This window comes from Lepus europaeus, chromosome 10, assembly GCF_033115175.1.
Source record: "Lepus europaeus isolate LE1 chromosome 10, mLepTim1.pri, whole genome shotgun sequence".
NCBI lineage: Eukaryota > Metazoa > Chordata > Mammalia > Lagomorpha > Leporidae > Lepus > Lepus europaeus.
The window spans coordinates 63,508,715-63,529,683 of NC_084836.1; the positions used below are offsets into that span (position 1 = coordinate 63,508,715).

Below are 20,969 nucleotides of genomic sequence, written 5' to 3' on the forward strand. Positions count from 1 at the left end.
GTCCGAGACACAGAGCAGATGATGTTGAAGATGAGCCGGTGGCAGCGACAGAGCCAGAATCAGAGCCGGAACCTGAGGAGAGAGGCGAGTACTGACTCCTCATCTACTTTACTCTCCTGTCTATGCGGACGCCGGTCGTCTCCTCAAAGTTGGGGCGCCGCTCTTCGGGCTGTGTCCCCATCCCCCCCAACCCCGCGGTGAAGTTAGGGACCCTCTGGGAGGGATGGGGACAGTCCTTGATTCCGGAGGGCTGCTTACAGGCCCTTCCTTCTCCGTACGACAGCGGGGCCCCACCCCTCCGCGGAGCGTGAGCTCTGCTCTGCGCTTCGGGGCCCTGGGACCCCGGCTGACCTCGAGAAATTCATTCTTTGCCGTGGCCGACTTCAGGCCACCTTGTTAGTCGGTGGCCCCAGCGGAGGTCCAGACTGGAAATCTGCATTTGAAGGATGTCCAGTGGGAGGCGGGGCAGTACACACCCCCGCCCCGAGAAGGCTGGATGGCCGTGGCTCGGGCCGTGTCCGCCGCTTTGCCACCAACGGCATTCCCCCTACCCCACCCCCAGGCCTGCCTCCGCTGCAATGCCTCCCGCGCCAGCATGGCCAGTGCCGTAGCTGTAGGTGGAACCTTTGGGGACAGGGGTACAGATGGAACAGGGAACAGAGGTGGATTTTCCCTTTCCCTAGAGGTCCCTGGGCCTCCCGCATAAGAGAGCAGCCTGGATGTCTTAAGTGAGGGAGGCCATTTGGGGTCTCCCCAGTGTATCCTCCTCCTCCTGGGATTGCTGCCTCCATCTTCCTTCCGTCGTGCCTTCCAGCTGACTGTAAGCATTGCATCAGGCTGGCCCCCGTTTGGCTCTGCAGCCCTCTGGCCTGAGGCTGCTCTGCTGATGAAAGCTGCTTCCCACACACTGGAAGGCGAGGGAGACTTCCCCAGGGAGGACAGCTCTGCAGAGAAACACTCAGGGCGATGTTGCGTCTCCAGTCCCCAAGGATGGGCAGCGCGCAGCCTCCGGGCTTGAGGGCTTATCCAGTCACACGGGATAGATAATGAGCACCTACTATGTGCCAGGTTGTTTGAGGCCCGGGGTATATCCATGAACAAATCTCTGCTCTCAGCTTCTGTTTCAGTGGAAGAAATAAACAAATGCAAGTGCAATGGAGAACACTTGAGCAGGCAAAGTAACAGAGTGTTCAGGGTGAGGGGGTGCAGTTTTTCATCGGGGGGCAGGGCCAGGAATTCTCTCACTGAGGTGGTATTTAAATGAAAAGACCCATAAGGAAGCAAGGCAGTGGACCCTACAGATAGCAACATGGAAGGAAGAGCTTTCCAGGAGGCGCAGCCAGAGCAAAGCCTTGAGATGGGAGCATCTTGGTTTCTTTAGAGACAAGGCCAGTGGGCCAGACTAAAGCGAGAGGGAGTGGACCGTGAAAACTCAGGGGCAGGAAAGGAAAGGATGCTTTAAGGCCTTGTAAGTCATTTTGAGGAGGTTAGCCTTTTAGTATGCATGGAATAGCAGGTCACTGGATGGCTTTGAAGAGGACATTCTGGCTGCTGTATTGTCAGTTGACTTTGGAGGTGGAAACCTTCTGCCATTGGGGGCTCCTGTGATAACCCAGGGGGGAGATGGTACACTGATCCATAATGGAAACAATGGAATCAGTGAGAAGTATTTTGATTTTTTTAAGATTGATTTATCTCAGTTATAAGAAAGGGAGAGACAGAGACAGATCTTTCATCCACTGGTTCACCAGGCTGAAGCCAGGAGACAGAAGTTTCATCCGCATTCCCCCGCCCTGTGGGTGCAGGGGCCCAAACACTTAGGCCATCCTCTGAGCAGGGAGCTGGATTGGAAATGGAGCAGCCAAGAATCAAACCAGCATCCATTGGCATTGTAGGCAATGGCTACACTAAAATGCATAACCCCAGTTTTTTTTTTTTTTTTAAATGAGAAAATTTGCTGGGGCTTTTGGTTTTTTTGCACGGAGTCCAGATGTTATCAAAGGAAACAGCAAGGAGGCAGGAGATAGCAAAGTCGGTGGCCCCAGGGGCGGTCCAGACTGGAAATGTGCGTTTGAAGGATGTCAGTGTGGGAATGGAGTTAGAAAAATGCCACTCAATTCGTTCCCTTCCATGTAGCGTAGTCCTTACCCTGGCAAGTTTGAGGCCTGCCTTGAATTTAGAGAAAGCTGAGTTGGCCAGGACTTCACTGTTATGTAATCAGGATTACAAACGTCAAGAACTAAAAATAAAGGGAAGCTGGCTCTTGCTTCTGTCCTTGGAAATGACCTTTAACTGTCCGTGTCCCCCAAGATCAGAAGTCAAGGAGGACCACTAAGAAGCTGGAAATAAATACAGAGCATCTCTCTCACCCATCCCCCAATGGCTAACATTTATGTTTGTTCCCCACAGTGTTCCAGGAGGAAGTGTATCTTCATACATCACCACACCTGAAAGCAGGTAAGCTTAACCCACCATTCGCCAACACAATGTCCTGTATGCTGTTTAGGCTCCCTTTGCTGGGACCTTAAGAAATTATTAAAAGACCTAGAGAAGGTGGGAGATAAGGGTTTAAAGCTGAGCAGGCTTTTGTTGTCCGCCCACATCTGTCCGGACCTGCCTCTAACACAGTGACCAAGTTGCCATTCTTTCTTTTTTTTTTTTTTAAACAGGCAGAGTGGATAGTGAGAGAGAGACAGAGAGAAAGGCCTTCCTTTTTGCCATTGGTTCACCCTCCAATGGCTGCTGCGGCCAGCGCATTGCGCTGATCCGAAGCCAGGAGCCAGGTGCTTATCCTGGTCTCCCATGCGGGTGCAGGGCCCAAGGACTTGGGCCATCCTCCACTGCCTTCCCAGGCCATAGCAGAGAGCTGGCCTGGAAGAGGGGCAACCGGGATAGAATCCAGCGCCCCGACCGGGACTAGAACCCGGTGTGCCGGCGCCACAAGGCGGAGGATTAGCCTGTTAAGCCACGGCACCGGCCCAAGTTGCCATTCTTAGAGCATGTCCTAAACGAACGCGAACTCAGTCAGCCCCAGACAAGACGACTGTCTGACCAGTCTTCAGTCCCCACCGAGTTAGACTGACTCACAGGACCATATCCCAGCCTTCGCCACAAAGGAGAAAGGAGCACACATGGCCTGTTAATTGTCCCTGGAAGCTGCCAGTGGAGTTCCTAGCAGGGCTGAGGACTTACTAAGATCCCATAAGAATGTTTCTCGAGGCAGTTTGCCTCTTCAAGTCTTGGTCAGAAAGGGAAGGAGTCTGTATAGAGGAGGGGCTGGCAGATTTTTTAAAGAGCCAAATCATATGTTTCAGATGTTTAGGATCATATAGTTCCTGTCACAACTACTCATTCATCTTTGCTGTTGTAGCATGAAAAAGTAGTCCTAAGTGACGGAGTAAGTATGGCTGTGTTTCATTAACACTATACAAAAACAGGCAGACCAGTTTGCCAGCCTGTAGTGCAGACAGTTGGCTATGTGCAACCACTCGTTTTCTTTCACTGGAAAGGCAGTGGGACAGGGAGAGGAGAGCTCCAAACGCTGTTCACGCTGCGTTATCTGAGCACGTCCTTTTCCAGAACCTGAGCCGACTGCAGAGATGGCAGCTGAGTCACTGCCTTTCTCCTTCGGGACAGTGTCCAGCTGGGAGCTGGAAGCCTGGTATGAGGACTTGCAGGAGGTCCTGTCCTCAGATGAAAATGGGGGTACCTATGTCTCACCCCCTGGAAACGAAGAGGTGAGTATATGAGGCCTGAAAGTATAGGTGGGGGGATGTTACTTTTCCCTTCCCTACCATCCTACCTTTTCTCATTTCCTTGAAGGAAGAACCAAAAACCTTCACCACTCTCGACCCTGCCTCTCTGGCGTGGCTGGCTGAGGAGCCAGGGCCAGCAGAAGCCACCAGCACCTCCCTGAGCCCTCACTCGCCAGAGTCTAGTCAGAGCTCCCTGGCTCAGGAGGAAGAGGAAGAAGACCGAGGAAGAACCAGGAAACGGAAACAGAGTGGCCAGTGCGCAGCCCGGGCTGGGAAGCAGCGCATGAAGGAGAAGGAACAAGAGAACGAGCGGAAAGTGGCACAGCTAGCTGAAGAGAACGAGCGGCTCAAGCAGGAAATTGAGCGCCTGACCAGGGAAGTGGAGGCCACTCGCCGAGCGCTGATCGACAGGATGGTGAACCTACACCAAGCATGAACACCTGGGACAGTCACGCCCCTACATGGGCCACGACTTACCTTTCCCAGAAGTGGCCATGAGCACCTGCCCACCTGTGCCAATGATGTGACCCTCAACTACACCAATTCCGTAGGGGGACGGCTTGGGAGAGACAAAGGAAGAGGTCTCGGCTTGTATATAGGGATTGTACATTTATTTATTACTGCCCGTTATCATTAAAAGTGACTGTGTGTGAGCCAAGCTTTTCACTTTTTCTTCTTGCCTTTGGGTGTTTCCAGGGGTTTCCCTTCCGCCAGAGCCAGCTGTTTCTTCAGATCCAAGAGCTTAGTCACCTCGGCAGCAACCTGGTTCTTGTCTGCCTTCTGCGCTTTCAGTTCTCGGACAAGGTTGCCCTAGGAGAGGAGGCCGCATGGAGAGTGTGAAAGCAGGCACGGACCTATTTTTGTTCTGGGTTCCCACAGCGCCTAACCTTTATACCTGTTTTGTCACTTCATCCAGCAGCGTCTGTATCTCCTGCGGCCCAGCTGTCTCCCCGGCTGCTGGCTTGGGGGATGCTTTTGCCTGCAGAACAACAGAGTTACCACCAGCAACCAAAACACTCCCCCCTCCCTGTTCTCCAGTTTGACAGAACAGGAGGGAAAGTGATTACCTTTAACTCCAGGGACTCTTCTAGCTAAGACAGGAAAGAAAAACTACAGGTGAGGAAGCAGCAGGGCCCAAAGATGGAAATGTGATGTATGAGGAGTGTTTTAGGAAAACTAAGGCGATGACGGGCTGTTGCCGGGGGAGGGCAGTCTAGCTTTCTCACCTGGCCCCCTCCAAAGCGCTGCCTCAAACTTTCAATCTGGTCATTTTCCAATTTTTGAAACAGGGGACTGACCTGCGAAAAAAGAATTCCAGATCACTTACTGGTTAGGTGTAAACCACTAGGCAGACTCCTACAAAAAGGCCTGTCCAAGCCACTTCTCTGATCAAACCTTTTGAAGTACCCTCATGTTTTAGCTTAGACAAAAGTTTAGTGATATACTTATTTTATCATCTTAGGCCAAAAGAAGAAACGATTACCTGCTAGCATCATGGAGATCAAGGGAAACATGGCCTTCTTTAATCAAATGCAAAATGGTTTTATATGCCAGGTATTGGTTCTAGCATGAGGAACCATCAGGTATACAGATGATGCAAAGCTACTAAGTCCCATGCCCGAGTAAACCAGCGGAATGGAAGACCTCTCTCCTCTCGCCTCTCCAGTCCTACCTTTCTCTGTAACTCTTTCAAATAAAAAACAATTCTTAAAAAAAAAAGTCTCATGCCCACAGTAAAGCTGAAGAGATGTTAGGTCTCCCTCTAACCCTACCCCAAAGGCTATATAAGTATGAATTTTAAGAGACACAGATGTTCCAACTCAGACGTACTGTGCCAATCTGGTGTCCTGCTGGTAACGTACACAGGAAGTTTGTTGGCAGGACACTGCAGGCTGGAGGTGGGAGCTGCAGCTGGGCCTGGATGCTGGCACTGACCGTCGGCATGTAAGGCTGGATCATGACAGACAACAGGGCAGCTACATTCACTGCCATGCCTGTCACTGTGCCTGCCCGCTGCCTGGGGAAGGAGAGGTACTAGGTCAAGGTCACCAGGAAGACAGAGCCCACCAGCCACTTCATACCTGTGCCTGTGCCTGCCCCTACCTGTCAGCCTCATCGCCTTTTATCCGCTTCCAGGGCTCGTTGACCTGAATGTATTGGTTGCCATGTCGAGAAATGGTGAGGATGCTGCGTAAGGCGTCACGGATCCTAGAAGAGAGAGGGCAGACCAAGGCAGATGAGAGCTCCAGGGGCCAGGATGGTGCTCTCAACATGCCCACACACCACTGAGAGGAGACCAAGGTGTCACACTCACCGTGCCTTCTCCAGCAACTGATGATAGTGCTGGAGCTCCAGGGTAACGTGAGCCAACAAGCGGCGGTCATCTGACGTAAGCACCATCTCGGGCACACAGCCCCCAAAGAACTTAGACACAAACATTCCAGCTCTTGATGGGGGAAGGGCAGAAGAGACGGGAGTTACTGTCCAGTCTCTGGAACGTCCTTCTCAGGATTCCTGTTCAGAACCGACACTTCCCTCCAGCTAGAAGCAAAGCCTAACAAAGTAACGCTTTAATCTGCCGTGCCCTAAGAACATGACTGCACATAAAAGAGCCTGATAAAGACACTTTCAGGTTTTTTTTTTTTTTTCTTTTTGACAGGCAGAGTGGACAGTGAGAGGGAGAGACAGAGAGAAAGGTCTTCCTTTTTCCGTTGCTTCACCCCCCAATGGCCGCTGCAGCCGGCGCACTGCAGCTGGCGCACCACACTGATCCAAAGCCAGGAGCCAGGTGCCTCTCCTGGTTTTAAGAAGTCAATACTCAGAATGGCCAGGTTACAATATATATTGATTGCTATCAAACAAATGGGAAGGCATTTGGCACAGTGGTAAAGATGCCACTTGGGGATGCTGGCACCACTTAGGAGTGCTGATGCACACCCTGGGAAGCAGAAGCAGAAGATGATGACTCCAGTGCTTGGGTCTCTGCCACTGACAAGAGACCCAAATGGAGTCCCTGGCTCCTGGGTTCAGTCTGGTCCATTCCTGGTTATTGGAGGAATTCGAGGAGTGAACCAATGGATGCAAGGTCTTATCTGTCTCTCCTTCAAATATATGTAAATAAATTTAAAAGACTACTGTGGGGCCAGTGCTGTGGCGCAGCAGTTTAAAGCCCCGGCCTGTAGCGCCAGCATCCCATATGGACATCGGTTGGAGTCCTAGCTGCTCCACTTCCAATCCAGCTCTCTGCTATGGCCTGGGAAAGCAGTAGAAGATAGCCCAAGTCCTTGGGCCCCTGCACCCACGTGGGAGACCCGGAAGAAGCTCCTGGCTCCTGGCTTCGGATCAGCTCAGCTCTGGCCGATGCAGTCATTTGGGGAGTGAACCAGCAAACGGAAGACCTCTCTCTCTGGCTCTACCTCTCTTTGTAACTGTCTTTCAAATAAATAAAATAAAGCTTAAAAAAAAAAAACAAAAAAAAAAAACCACTAGTGGTAGCTTAGTGAGGACTACCTATTAGATGTGGTTGATGACCAGACCTGAATGAGTAGGTAGCAGGACTGAGCTAAAGGCCCTGGGCTCAGAGAATGGAACTAAAGAATCCTAAGCCATGGAAGGTATTTCTTTAGATGCAGAACAGCTGAGATACAATGTGAACCAACAAAAACTCTCTGTCCCCACTCCAAAATAATGTCTTTCATCGACCAGACTTTTCAGTGGTCTGCAGGTGAACTTTTCTGCTAGGAAAGAACATCTCTCACTCTAAATAAAGAAAACAATTTGCAGGGCCACTGCTGTGGCACAGTGAGTTAAGCTGCAATCTACGGCACCAGCATCGGATGTTGGGGCTGTTTGGAGGCCCGGCTGCTCCACTTGTGATCTAGCTCCCTGCTAATATGCCTGGGAAAGCAGTGGAGGATGGCCCGAGTACTTGGTCCCCTGTACCTATGTGGGAGACCCAGTTAAAGCTCCTGGCTTCTGGCTTTGGCCTGGCCTAGCCCTGGCTGTTGTAGCCATTTGGAAAGGGAACCAAAGGATGTAAGATCTCTCTCACCATCTTTTCCTCTAATTCTGCCTTTCAAATAAATCTTTAAAAAAGAAAGAAAAAATCTGCAAAAACCCACTTTGTGGGGCTTGAATGTGGCATAGAAGTTAAGCTGCTGCTTGCAACACCAGCATCCCATATCAGAGTGCCAGTTCAAGTCCAAGCTACTGTGCTGCTTATGTTTTGTTTTTTTTGTTTTTTTTAAAGATTTATTTATTATTTATTTGAAAGGCAGAGTTACAGAGAGGAAGAGGCAGAGAAAGAGATCTTCCATCTGCTGGTTCACTCCCCAAATGGCCATAATGACTGGAGCTGAGCTGATCCGAAGCCAGGAGTTTCTTCAGGGTCTCCCACACAGGTGTAGGGGCTCAAGCACTTGGCCACTCTCTACTGCTTTTCCAGGCCATAACAGCTGGATTGGAAGTGTAGCAGCCAGGTCTCAAACCAGGCCCATATGGGACACTGGCACTGCAGGCAGCGGCTTTACCTGCTCAGCCACAGCACCAGCCCCATACTTATTTATTTGAGAGACAAGTTAGAGAGAGAGGCAGAGACAGAGAAAGGTCTTCCATCCACTGGTTCACTCCCCAAATGACCACAATGGCCAGAGATGGACCGATCTGAAGCCAGGAGCCAGGAACTTCTTCAGGTCTCCCTCATGCATGCAGGGGCCCAAGGACTTGGGCCCATCCTTCAGTGCTTTCCCAGGCCATAGAAGAGAGCTGGACTGGAAGAGGAGCAGCTGCGACCTGGGATGCCAGCGCCATAGGCAGTGGCTTTACCCACTATGTTCCAGCACGGGCCCCACAACTGTGCTTCTAATCAAGCTCCCTACTATTTGTATGGGAAAACAGCAGAAGATGGCTCAAGTACTTGAGCCCTGCCATCCAAGTAGAAGACCCATGTGGAGTTCCTGGCTCCTGGATTTGGACTGGTCCACCTGGGAACTGAACCAGCAAATGGAAAATCTCTATCTCTTTCCCTCTCTGTCACTCTACCTTTCAAATAAATAAATAAATATTAAAAAAAAAAAACACTTTGTGAGCAACTGTGCTAAGTCGCACCTCCACAGTTAACTGTTCCCTCGAGTGCACACAGCCTAATGTGCTAGAAGTGGGTCCCAACGGATCAGCTTTCCCCACTACACTTCCCAGCCCTCACAGCTTGCTTACTAGTTCTGTGCACATTCTCCTCTGCTGAGGGAGGATCGGCCCCTCACCAAGGCCCACCTGTTGATGAAGTTGCCCAGGTTGTTAAGCAGCTCAGAGTTATTCTTGAGCAGCATGTCTGTCCAGGAGAAAGCACTGTCCTGGCCCTCAGGTCGAATGTACAGCAGATAGAAGCGCCAGATGTCAGCGGGGATCCCTGTGTCCTGGGCCATGTCCCCAAACACTCCCACACCCCGGCTCTTAGAGAATTTCCCATCCTCGTAGTTCAGGTACTCTGGACAGAGAAAGAATGAGAACCATCTGCTCCAATCACATGCTTCTCCCCTCTGACCCGTTAACTCTTCCACTGTGGGATCCACCAACACTCCCCCTTGAGTAGCTGGCCTGCACGGAACATGGCAGTCCCCATCTATTCTGGCCCCTATTCTCTCCTTGCCTGTACCTACTGCAAAGTCTTTGCCCAGGGGTGAGAAACATCCAGTCTGCGAGCTATATTATTTGGTCTGGCCCTGCCAAGACACTGGCAGGCAGGACTTGAAATTCAGTAAATCAACTGCAGGCTAATTTTTAAGTTGATCATTTTGTTTAGTCCACGAATGATGTTGTAAATATCCAGGTGTCCCCTGGCACAAAAAGGGTTCCCCACTGAGGCCGGCGTTGTGGCATAGCAGGTACTGTAATGCTGGCATCACATACGGGTGCTGGTTTGTGTCCCAGCTGCTCTACCTCCAATCCAGCTCCCTGATAAGATGCCTGGGCAAAGCAGCAGAAGATGGCCCAAGTGTCTGGGACTCTGCTACCCATGTGGGAGACCCAGAAGCAGCTCCTGGCTTTGGCCTGGCCCAGCCCCAGCTGTTGCAGCCATCTGGGGGGCTGAACCAGCAAACGAAAGATTTCTGTCTCTTCCTTTCTCTCTGTAACTAGAACTTTCAAATAAATATTGCTTGAAAAAAAAAAAAGGACTCCCTATCCCTGTTTTATACTTTTGTTTTCTTTAGTTTCTTGTTTCCTTTCTCTAGACTGTTTACTCATGTTTTTTAAATACTTCCTATTTCATGTCAGCTCCTAACTCAAGACCTAGCACCTCTCTAAGATCATGTTCTAAGGACTGCCCTCAATCCCTGGGAACACACCATCTGCAGTCTTCCAGGGGACCTACCTGTAGCGATGAGGTGTTTGACCAAGGTGTAGTTGTCCTCAGCTCCTAGAGCTGAACAAGGAAAGACTAAGCCATGGAAGGGAACGTTGTCTTTGGCCATGAACTGATACAGGTCCACCTAGGGGGACAGAGTTAGGAGAGAGATCTGCTGAGGCTGCCTTCAAAGGCCCAGGAAAGACCAGATACCAACCCTAGCACTCTCATAACACACACACATCCCACCCACAGACAGGGTAACCAAGAACTGCTCACTTGCTCTGGGTTCTTCCACCATCTCTCCCACTGATCTGTGTAGTTGGCTGTGATGGACAGGTAGCCAATAGTGGCATCAAACCAGACATAGAATACCTGGAGGGTCAAGAGGAAAGAAGCACTACAGTGATCAACCAAACTCCCAGACCAAAACAAGACATAATCAGAGATCTATTCAGCTAGCCCAGGGTCTCAACCCCACAGATGAACAATGAGATACAAATAAATGATAGAGTTTTTACCTTGTCCTCAAAACCTTCTAAGGGAACAGGGGTGCCCCATTTGAGGTCTCGGGTTATGCAGCGTGGCTTTAGGCCATCCCGAAGCCAAGAGCGAATGATAAACCGGGCATTGGGTGTCCAGTCACTACCAGGCAACGTCTTCCCCAGCCACTCCTCCAGTCGCTCTTCCAGCTGACACAACAAAGAGAAACAGCCTGATTTAGGCCAGCCTCACACATGGGTAGCATAAGGAGGAACATGCACAGCCTTTTTGGAGCAGTGTGGCAACATGTAATCAGAAGACTCATGTCTTTGACATAGCAACTCCACCTCTTTCAGTTTATTCAGAAATAATTACACCCGAGTGTCAATATTCATATAGAAAGAAATGCAGCTTATGACAGCAAAAACCTGAAACAAATTCCCATGGTTCAGATCTCTACACTCAATACCAGGAAACATTCAGAATGCCATTAAAAAGAATGAGTATGCTACATAAAAAAATTATGTATGCTGACAAGAAAAGACCTTCAAAATATATTATCAATTAAATAAAGCCAACTACAAAACAATAATGTGATATAATCCTATTTTTAAAGTAAAAATAGGCAAATTAATATAGAGCCAGAAAAAAATTTTGAAGTAAAATATATATTGGTGCTTAATTATGAGAACTTCTACATGTTCTACCATAGATTTCTATCTGAAAAAGAAAAAAATTTTTTTGATAGAGACAGAGACAGAAAGGTCTTCCTTTTTGCCATTGGTTCACCCTCCAATGGCCGCCGCGCTGAGGCCAGTGCACCGCACTGATCCGAAGCCAGGAGCCAGGTGCTTCCCCTGGTCTCCCATGCGGGTGCAGGGCCCAAGCACTTGGGCCATCCTTCACTGCACGCCCTGGCCACAGCAGAGAGCTGGCCTGGAAGAGGGGCAACCGGGACAGAATCCAGCGCCCCGACCAGGACTAGAATCCGGTGTGCCGGTGCCACAGGCGGAGGATTAGCCTATTGAGCCGCGGCACCAGCCTCTATCTGAAATTTTTAAAACAAGCTTTTTGGGGCCAGCACTGTGGCGCAGCAAGTAAATCCACAGCCTGCAATGCCAGCAATCCATATGGGCGCCAGTTCAAGACCCGGCTGCTCCACTTCCAATCCAGCTCTCTGCTATGGCCTGGGAGAGCAGTAAGAAGATGGCCCAAGTCCTTGGGACCCTGCACCCATGTGGGAGACCTGGAAGAAGATCCTGATTCCTGGCTTCGGATTGGCTCAGTTCCGACCGTTGCAGCCAATTGGAGAGTGAACCTTCGGATGGAAGACCTCTCTCTCTCTCTGCCTCTCCTTTCTCTGTGTAACTCTGACTCAAATAAATAAATATTTAAAAAAAAAAAAAAAAAAAGATAGTAGAGTATCTCAGGAGCAGAGGCCAGTTCCCCAACTGCCAAATAAAGGACAATCTGACCATAAAAATCACTTAGGACAGGAGTGGGGGAAAATAGGACTCCATGAATCTACAATGAAAGCAGATAACTAAAGAAATAAACAAGGGAAAAGAGTAAATGTAGAGGGATATGGTAGAGTTGGAAAATCCACATGATGAAGAGTGGTTGGAGTAAGAATGATTGATGGGGGCCAGTGCTGTGGCATCCCATAGAGCACCAATTCTAGTCCCAGCTGTCCCTTTCTGCTCCAGCTCTCTGCTAGGGCCTGGGAAAGTAGAAGATGGCCCAAGTGCTTAGGCCCCTGCACCAGCACAGGAGACTCAGAAGAAGCTCCTGGCTTCGAATTGGATCAGCACCAGCTGTTGCAGCCATTTGGGGAGTGAACCAGTGGGTAGAAGACCTTTCTATCTTTCCCTCTCACTGTCTATAACTCTACTTCTCCAATAAACAAAATCTTAAAAAAAAAAAAAAAGGAATGATTGATGAATACTAAAGCACAGCATTTGCATAGTATAAAAAAGTATATGCCCAGACTGCTCATCAGTAGTAAGGGGGGAACATATTATACAGTACAGAAACTGAGTAACACCTTCACTAAAAGAATTATCATCACCAATGACAGCCCAATAGTGTTCCAATAGAAGGAATCACTCAGATCTAACCATGAGGAAACACTCAACAAATCAAAAATGAAGAATATTCTACTTTAAAATGAGAGCTAGAGGGGCCAATGTTGTGGCGCAGCAGGTTAAGCTGCCACCACAGCAGTACATCCCATATGAGCACTGGTTCAAATCCCAGGTGGTCCACTTCCGATCCAGTCCCCTGCTAATGCACATGGGAAAGCAGGGGATGATGGCCCAATTACTTGGGACCCGCCCATCCATGTGGGAGACCCAGATGGAGTTCCAGGCTCCTGGCTTTGACCAGGAGTGAACCAGCAAATGGGCAGTCTGTCATTCTGCTTTTCAAAAAAAAAAAAGAAGAAGAAGAAGAAGAAGAACTATGTGGTATCTATGGGGAAGAGTGAGAAAAAATATGCTAAAGCAAATGAAGCAAAGTCTTAACTGAATCGAGGTACCTGGCACATTGAGTTTCTGTTGGGTAAAGAACATGGTGTTCTTTGTTCTAGCAAGTTTATTTTTGTACCTTTGTGAGGTTAAAATCATTTCCAAATAAATTTTAGAACAGAAAAAAAGACACAAACCTCCTAATATGCAAGACTGGTGAAGATGTAGCACAAAGCATAAGCAAGCTGGTCGCAAAGGAGTGTGAAAGCCCTGATATAATTGGTGTTACACAAAACAATATTTGTGTGTATTTCAGAATAGACGCAGAGGGGAACGAGCAGCGGTGGGCCTGGGCTTTCCCTTTGTGCCCTTGCATCTGTTTCATCTCTTTATAACAGCAGGCAACTTTCCATAGAAACTGAAAACATTCAATTGGCCAGCAGTATTTGTGGCCGAGACAGGGGACTGAAGGCTTACCCACCTTAGGGAGGTCCAGGAACAGGTGCTGGGAGGACTTCACCACAGGGCTCGACCGGCACACTTTACACTGCGGCTTCTGTGTAAGGAGAATTCAGAGAAGGGGTGACAGGCGGGCCAAGGTCAAGGTCAGGACTGCAGGTCAAAGGGAGCTGTCTGGGCAATCACAGGGACACAGAGGGAGGAGCCCCTCAGGCTGATGTCTGGTTTAGTTTCACGCTCCCCGGTCATCTGGCCCTCTCTCAGCTTGGAGACTCAAGGCTGCAGTGCTAACACTGGTTCCTCCCGGTTTCCCATCACACTGCTACCACTCCAGAGGAGGAAAAAGCACTCCCTGAGCACAGGCCAGGCACACAGCACTGCACTGTCCCGAGCTGGGTGAGGGGAAGAAGGACAACCAAAGAGAAGACACCCGTCCCCTCTCCTTGAGGAGGTTACAATCAGATTAGGGACAGAGGGCTTGCCTAGGAAACCAGGGCACAGCTTTACAAAGCAAGAGGTCACTTTACCTGAGTGGTAAAGTGAACATAAACTCTGAAGGAGGAAGGCCTATGGAGTAAACAGGTGGAGCTAACGAGAGAAAACTTCCCAGTGGGTTTCCACCTGAGATCCTCTCTCATGATCCCTCCTGAACTCCACATGTCTACATCCAACTGCCTACCTAGCGGCTCTACTTGGATATCCAATAAGCATCCTGGCATAACAAACCTGACATTGTCATTGCATTCTACCTGAAAACCTGTTCCCCTCACTCACACGCGTAGATGGTACTCCCATCAACCCAAGCACTCCAGTCACAAACTTATCTTTCTCTTTACCACCCCAAATTCCAGGCCATCCAGCTCTTTAGAGTCCTACCTAGAACATGCATCTCAAATCCTCCTATTTTTTTTCCACTTCTGCTAGACCAAGACACCAGCAGCCCGTTTCTGGATGCTGGCCTCCAAACCCTCCTCCCCACTTCCGCCTGCCTCCCTCCCATCTATGTTCCACCCAGCAGCTTGCCGTTCATCATTGTAACAACCACTTATGACATTTGCACTGTAAGTGCAAATAAGTATACGTAAGTATCTAGAGAAAATTCAAAGTATCCAGGAGAATGTACATAAGTTACATGTAAATACTACATCACTTTATAAAAGGAACTTGAGTATCAGTTAATTCCGGCATCCACAGGGAGTCCTAGAACCAATCCCCATCCAGACACTGGGAGATGACTGTGATTATTTGCTTGAGTGGTGTTGGTCTCCTCCCTGTAGCAGGTAAGAGTCCACCTTATTCACTGCCTGATCCCCAACACCTAGAACTGGCCTAGGATAAGGACTCAAAAAATGTCTGTCAAATAAATGAGTGAATAAGTAAGATAGCCAGTGAGCAAATGCAGACTTGAAGACAGAAGGTATTCATGGAGAAGAGAAAGAGCCACACAAGCCTAACACAGTTAGCCTGAAGGAGCAGCAGAAGTTGAGTGAGTATACACGTGTCTACTTCCTGGCAGAGCACTAAGCACACAGTGAGTGCTCAATATGCATTTTTCAAAAAGTTTCACTTGAAATGACGAATTGCTGAAATGGGTCAGAAAGGGCTACTGGTAAAAGGTCTTAAATGTTAAAATAAAAATCCTCACTGGGACAAAACTGGGCCTTAAAAATATGCACTGTGGCCTTCCAGGCTCCCTGGAGACTCTGCTCTCACCTTGAGCTCGATGGCATTGATGAGCTTGCCACACTTGTCACACTGGTCCCCGCGGGCCTCCTCATAACCACAGAAGGGACACACCCCCTCCACAAAGCGGTCAGCCAGGAAGCGGGCACAGTGCTCACACCGCAGTTGCTCCACAGTATCTTGCAGCACAAAACCTCGAGACAGCAACCGCTGGAAGATGTCCTGGGTGATCCTGGCAAGGTAAGCAAAGGACAAGGAGAGAGAGCCAGAGGAGTGGTGCACCCCTCTTCCTGCCACTCCAACCAGGGACCCAAACCCAGAGAAATCATGCAGATGGCCCAGCAAGCCCAAGGCCACTCTTTAGAGTTTACTGGCTGAGTCCAGCGCCCTCATGCATATTCCCCGAGCAAACACACAATCTCGCCCCTCAAGTTTAAGGCTTATTCTTGGCTACCCCAGGCCTTGGTCAGGCTCCTGCACACAATGAATCCCCTCACCAATACCTGAACACCAGCACACGGAATAAATTTCAGGGCTCTATTCAGATCCTATGTTTAAGCAAAATGCCCAGATAGCCACCCAGTTCCTTCCATCTCCAAGCGATTGTCACTGTCCCCAGCCCCAGCCTTCAACCTCCATCTCTGCTTCGTTAGAAGACACCTACTTGGTCTGTTGTGGAGTGGTGGTGCGACCAAAAATATCAAATGAGATATTAAACCATCGGTAGATGTCAGCATGGATGATGTGGTACTTGTCACAGATCTCCTGGGGGGTCAGGCCCTCCTCCATAGCCTTGGTCTCTGTGGCTGTACCATACTCATCTGTCCCACACAGATAGAGGGTGTTCCACTGGCGTAGGCGAGAGTACCTGGTAAATGGCAATCAGAGGGCCCTGAGTCAGCTGGTCCCTTGTGCCAAGGTTCTCCTCAGTCCCCATCCACCAGGCATCCCGGAGGCCCACGCCCCCCGCAGGAGGTCCCTCCCCACCCCCTGGCAACTGGCTCCACCTGGCAAAGACATCCGCACTGAGGACGCAACCGATGATGTTTCCAAGGTGGGGGACATTGTTGACGTAAGGGAGGGCACTGGTGATGAGCACGTTCCTTTCCCCAGCCACAGGCAGCCTGGCATGGAAGGAGGAAGGGAAAATCCATGGAGGAGATGCAAGGGTCAAGAGACCCAAAGTACACAGAACACACAGACACAGACGTCCCAGTCACAGGCTCTCGCGCGAGTACATCTGAAGTCTTTCCTCACAAGAGCCCACGGGACCACAAGGTCCCCCACGACCACAGAATGCAGAGCCCCGAGAGCTGCAAGCACAGGGCCCTGATCACACGAGCAAGCCTCACGTGCTGCTATCTAGGAGACTCGCCCCACCACTGGTTTCCACGTCTTTCACTAACAACTGGTTCTTTTCTCATTCATTCAAACTTCCCAAGTATTGACAAGTCTCCCTAGACTGTCCAATCATCTGTCTCTCACTATTCCTAGGAACACTGCCCAACGCTGACCTCTCCCCTGCTTCCCAGGTGCTATGCAACCTTGCCTCCAGTCCCTATGAAATTCTTGCAGCTCATCACCCCGTACAAGTCTCACCAAGCCCATTCAGGCCCCTTGACTCCTCCTCCCTAACCTCCATCTATTTCCTCGTTGCCAATAACGCAAACCAACAGGCACCAGCTATTGCCTCCATGGAGCCCCTTCCCTCCCCACGTTTTCAGGATCATTCCTAGTCAGCTTCTCAATCTATCTAAACATCTCAAGGCACTCAGTTCAGCACTCCTTCCTCATGCTATATCGCCCTGGACAGCTCAGCTGCACACACCCTGCCAGCCCCCTCCCTCCGTAGCACTGACACCTCACCCAAATGCCTGTCATCTTCCCAGCTACTCTCTCACCCTGTTACCACTGCCTCCCAATGCCTTCACATTAACCTCGCCTCTTCCAAGCTGCTGCCAGTCCCAGGCAGATGGCCTGTCTAGTTCCTAACACATACGACAGCTGATCTCACAACAGCTTTCCCTGGGTGCACTGTCCTTTCTACCCATAATTGAAGACCACAATTTTCTCTGAAATCCAACTGAGAAATCTGCTGCTTCAGGAAAACCTTTCACTGACAATCAGCCTCCCACCCAATCTTTCTCGTACCCCGAGCCCCTAACCACTTCTGCCTTTCTCACACATGGCTCCTGTTCAGTTCCCCATTACCTCTCGCACGAGTGTGCTTACCACTGCAGCACACATATAGGTGAGCAGGCCCTGGGTTCTGCCCGCAGCGGGGAACATTCTGTTGTACAGTAACCCCCCATTATCTGCGGGGGACACATTGTAAGACCCCTCCTGTGGCTGCCTAAACCTGCAGATCCTACTGAACCTATGCATACACCAGAGTACCTCAAAAAGTTCATGGAAAATAGAATTGAAAGGTAAGTTATTTTGGTGCAAAAAAAATTTTTTTGAAGCAGTCCATGTATATAAAGAAACTTCAAAATGTTTACAGAAAATTCATATAATAAAAAAACTATGGGGAGCCGGCGCTGTGCACAGTGGATTAACACCCTGGCCTGAAGCAACAGCATCCCATATGGTCGCCAGTTCGAGACCCAGATACTGCACTTCCCATCCAGCTCTCTGCTATGGCCTGGGAAAGTAGTAGAAGATGGCCTCAAGTCCTTGGGCCCCTGCATCAACGTGGGAGACCCTGAAGAAGCTCCTGGCTCCTGCCTTTGGATCAGCGCAGCTCCAGCCATTGCGGCCAATTGGGGAGTCAACCATCAGATGAAAGACCCCTCTCTCTCTTTCTCTGCCTCTCCTATCTCTGTGTAACTCTGACTTTCTAATAAATAAATAAATCTTAAAAAAAAACTATGCATGAATTTCAAATTTTCCTGTACCAAAATAATCTTATTTGAAAGGCAGAGACAGAGAGATCCCATCCACCAATTTGCTCCCCAAATGCCTATGATGTTCAACACTAGGACAAAGCTGGGAGCCAGGGCTCCTATGTGGGTGACAGGAACCCAATTACTTAAGCCATCACCACTGCTTCCTGTAATTTTTCTATTTTATTAACAGTTACTGTTAATGTCTTGCTGTACCTGGTTTATAAAGCAAGCTTAAGCATAGGTGTGTATAGATAGCAATAAACAGAGTATGAAGGTACTAAAAAACAGTGGTGATGGCTTAAGTAATTGGAGTGAACCATCGGATGGAAGACCTCTCTGCCTCTCCTTTCTCTGTGTAACTCTGACTTTCAAATAAATAAATAAATCTTTTTTAAAAATTATAAAAATGTACTGTGAAAAAAGATACTTAAAACTCGTGGTGGGTGGGAGGGACACTAGGGTGAAGAGTATCACTGTGTTCCTAAATCTGTACATGTGAAATACATAAAATTTGTATACCTTAAATAAAAAAAAAAAAAAAAAAAAAAAGAAACTCGTGAATTGGATAGAATTTTCCATTTAATAGTCTTCAGACTGTGGTTGACCACAGGTAACTGAAACACACAAAGCAAGAGCATGGACAAGGGAGGCTCACTGTGCTCATATAACTGTTTGCTGGGATCAGAGCAACGGAGCACTACAAAGTGGGAAAAAGGTTCCACGGAAGGCAAGCACACACTCCAGCCTGAGATGAAAATAAGTAAGACCACTTAATTTGCCTAGAGGGTCTTCAATATCCATTGTCTCGGGCCGACGCCATGGCTTAACAGGCTAATCCTCCGCCTTGCGGCGCCAGCACATCGGGTTCTAGTCCCGGTCGGGGCGCCGGATTCTATCCCGGTTGCCCCTCTTCCAGGCCAGCTCTCTGCTATGGCCCAGGAAGGCAGTGGAGGATGGCCCAAGTGCTTGGGCCCTGCACCCGCATGGGAGACCAGGAGAAGCACCTGGCTCCTGGCTTCGGATCAGCGCAATGCGCCGGCCACAGCGGCCATTGGAGGGTGAACCAATGGCAAAAAGGAAGACCTTTCTCTCTGTCTCTCTCTCTCTCCCACTATCCACTCTGCCTGTCAAAAAAAAAAAAAAATCCATTGTCTCACCCTCCACTTATATTTTTAAACATATTTGCCTGTATGAACACCTGCAAAAGTCTATCTTTCATTCACTACAAGTCCAAAGTGCTTAATTCTAAAATGAATTCACAATACTCAAAAACTACTCAAAATGAGCAAATGAATACATGATGGACTTCCATTCATTCATTCGTTCACTCAAATTTTATCAATATCTACTAAACGCTTGACCCTGCACACAAGCACCTGGGCCCCACAAAAGGAAAGAAACAGGCCTGCTCCTCAATAAGCTTAGAGATTACTGAGGAAACAAACAAGCGATGAGGCAGTGACAACCATGAGAGGTCTCACGCTGCATTGAGAAGGACAGGGCAGAGCTCCGGGCTGGCAGAGCTGCACACCAGCGTTCCGGGGAGGAGAGGCAGTGTGCACAAGGACACACAGGTGGGCGCGGGCACCCTCTCAGCCCCGCTTCCCCCTAAAAGTTCACCCTGGCCCATCTGCCTCTAGACCAGGCAGCCTCCAGTCACTGATCTGATCAGCTCCTTAAAAACACAAACTCTCTTCCCTTGGGCCTTTCACCTTAGGGTTTCTCTATCTGAATCACCCTTTCCCCATCCATACCCTTGCTTAACTGCCACCTACTCATCTTTTAAGTCTTCACTTTTTAAAAGAAGCCTCAGGGCCAGCGCTGTGGCATAGCAAGTAAAACTACCACCATCGAATCCTGGCTGCTCTTCTACCAATCCAGATCTCTGCTATGGCCTGGGAAAGCAGTAGAAGATGGCTCAAGTCCTTGGGTCCCTGCACCTGTGTGGGAGGACCAGAAGAAGCTCCTGGCTCCTGGCTTTGGATTGGCACAGCTCTGGCTGTTGTGCCCATCTGGGTCTCTCTCTCTGCCTCTCCTTCTCTCCCTCTGTAACTCTTTCAATAAATAATTAAAAAAAAAAAAAAAAAAGCCTCTAAGTCTCCCGATGTTTTCTCTCATTGCATCCTGTCCTTTACCATCATAACTTACTAAAATTTGCAACTAGACATGTCTGATTGTTTTTTAAATACCTACCCACTAGACTCAAAGTTCCATGAAGTCAGAGGGCCTGTCTGTTTTGTTCCTGTCTATTAACATTTCTAAGTGCACTCATCTGTACCCACTCACACTGGATTCTGCTGGGGCCGACGCGGGGGCAAGCTCTCCAGGCCCTTCTCCCAGGCAGTGACAGCCACAGCAATCTCTTCCTCAGACAGGGTAGCCAGCTCCTCCTCCTAGGAAGAACAGACAGAATCCCTCACCAGATGAGGGGGCCCACAGGACACAGAAACTCTATCTTCACTCTCCAATAACTGAAAAGGTTAGGGGCCACCTCCCAACCTCCCCAGGGCTCTGTCCCAAACCTCAGGCTCATTGCTGACAGCCCTGTCCTCAGGTGGGCTGGGCTGAGGCTGCTTTTGGAGGTAGGGCCGAAGAGCCAAGATCCCCTGCTGTTTCAGCACAGTTTCTGCAGCTTGCTGACAAGGCTCCTGGGTGCTCAGTGTCTGGAACCAGCTGCGCAAGGCTCCCAGCTCATCTGTGGGCAAGGGAGGAAGAGGGAATCAGCAGGCGTGAGGAGCTGGACTGGGCAGGCAGGGACCTCTTCCCTGCTCTGTGAGATTTCTCCAGCCATTCTCCCAGTTCCCTCAGCCGTCCCCTGTAAAGCTGCCTTGTCAGGCGACCAATATTCTACCGCTCATTCTACAACCCCTACACCAAGCTCCCGGAGCTGCAG

At 49.5% G+C, this 20,969-nt stretch overlaps 3 protein-coding genes across 4 annotated transcripts in view; 2 read left to right on the forward strand and 1 right to left on the reverse strand.

The window, feature by feature from the left end:
* LOC133768651 (DDIT3 upstream open reading frame protein) lies at window positions 1-3,619 on the forward strand. The gene is made up of 3 exons (XM_062203374.1): window positions 1-84; window positions 2,410-2,457; window positions 3,580-3,619. The coding sequence occupies exons 1-2, from the start codon at window positions 19-21 to the stop codon at window positions 2,449-2,451; spliced, it is 108 nt and encodes a 35-aa protein (XP_062059358.1). The 5' UTR covers window positions 1-18; the 3' UTR covers window positions 2,452-2,457; window positions 3,580-3,619.
* DDIT3 (DNA damage inducible transcript 3) lies at window positions 3,600-4,413 on the forward strand. The gene is made up of 2 exons (XM_062203373.1): window positions 3,600-3,737; window positions 3,823-4,413. The coding sequence occupies exons 1-2, from the start codon at window positions 3,600-3,602 to the stop codon at window positions 4,189-4,191; spliced, it is 507 nt and encodes a 168-aa protein (XP_062059357.1). The 3' UTR covers window positions 4,192-4,413.
* The window catches only part of MARS1 (methionyl-tRNA synthetase 1), a 19,088-nt gene continuing 2,469 nt past the window's right edge, over window positions 4,351-20,969 (reverse strand). The window contains exons 6-22 of one of the 2 annotated variants that reach the window (XM_062203370.1): window positions 20,599-20,771; window positions 20,363-20,469; window positions 16,196-16,312; window positions 15,853-16,056; window positions 15,219-15,420; window positions 13,528-13,602; window positions 10,620-10,790; window positions 10,378-10,473; window positions 10,126-10,243; window positions 9,027-9,240; window positions 6,070-6,201; window positions 5,859-5,963; window positions 5,586-5,772; window positions 4,982-5,053; window positions 4,823-4,846; window positions 4,651-4,734; window positions 4,351-4,565 (exon numbers count right to left, since the gene is read on the reverse strand). In XM_062203370.1, the coding sequence (XP_062059354.1) occupies window positions 4,419-4,565; window positions 4,651-4,734; window positions 4,823-4,846; window positions 4,982-5,053; window positions 5,586-5,772; window positions 5,859-5,963; window positions 6,070-6,201; window positions 9,027-9,240; window positions 10,126-10,243; window positions 10,378-10,473; window positions 10,620-10,790; window positions 13,528-13,602; window positions 15,219-15,420; window positions 15,853-16,056; window positions 16,196-16,312; window positions 20,363-20,469; window positions 20,599-20,771 (2,228 nt within the window). In that variant the 3' untranslated portion in view covers window positions 4,351-4,418. The remainder of the gene's footprint in view (window positions 4,566-4,650; window positions 4,735-4,822; window positions 4,847-4,981; window positions 5,054-5,585; window positions 5,773-5,858; window positions 5,964-6,069; window positions 6,202-9,026; window positions 9,241-10,125; window positions 10,244-10,377; window positions 10,474-10,619; window positions 10,791-13,527; window positions 13,603-15,218; window positions 15,421-15,852; window positions 16,057-16,195; window positions 16,313-20,362; window positions 20,470-20,598; window positions 20,772-20,969) is intronic. The other variant, XM_062203371.1, reaches the window with a different exon arrangement.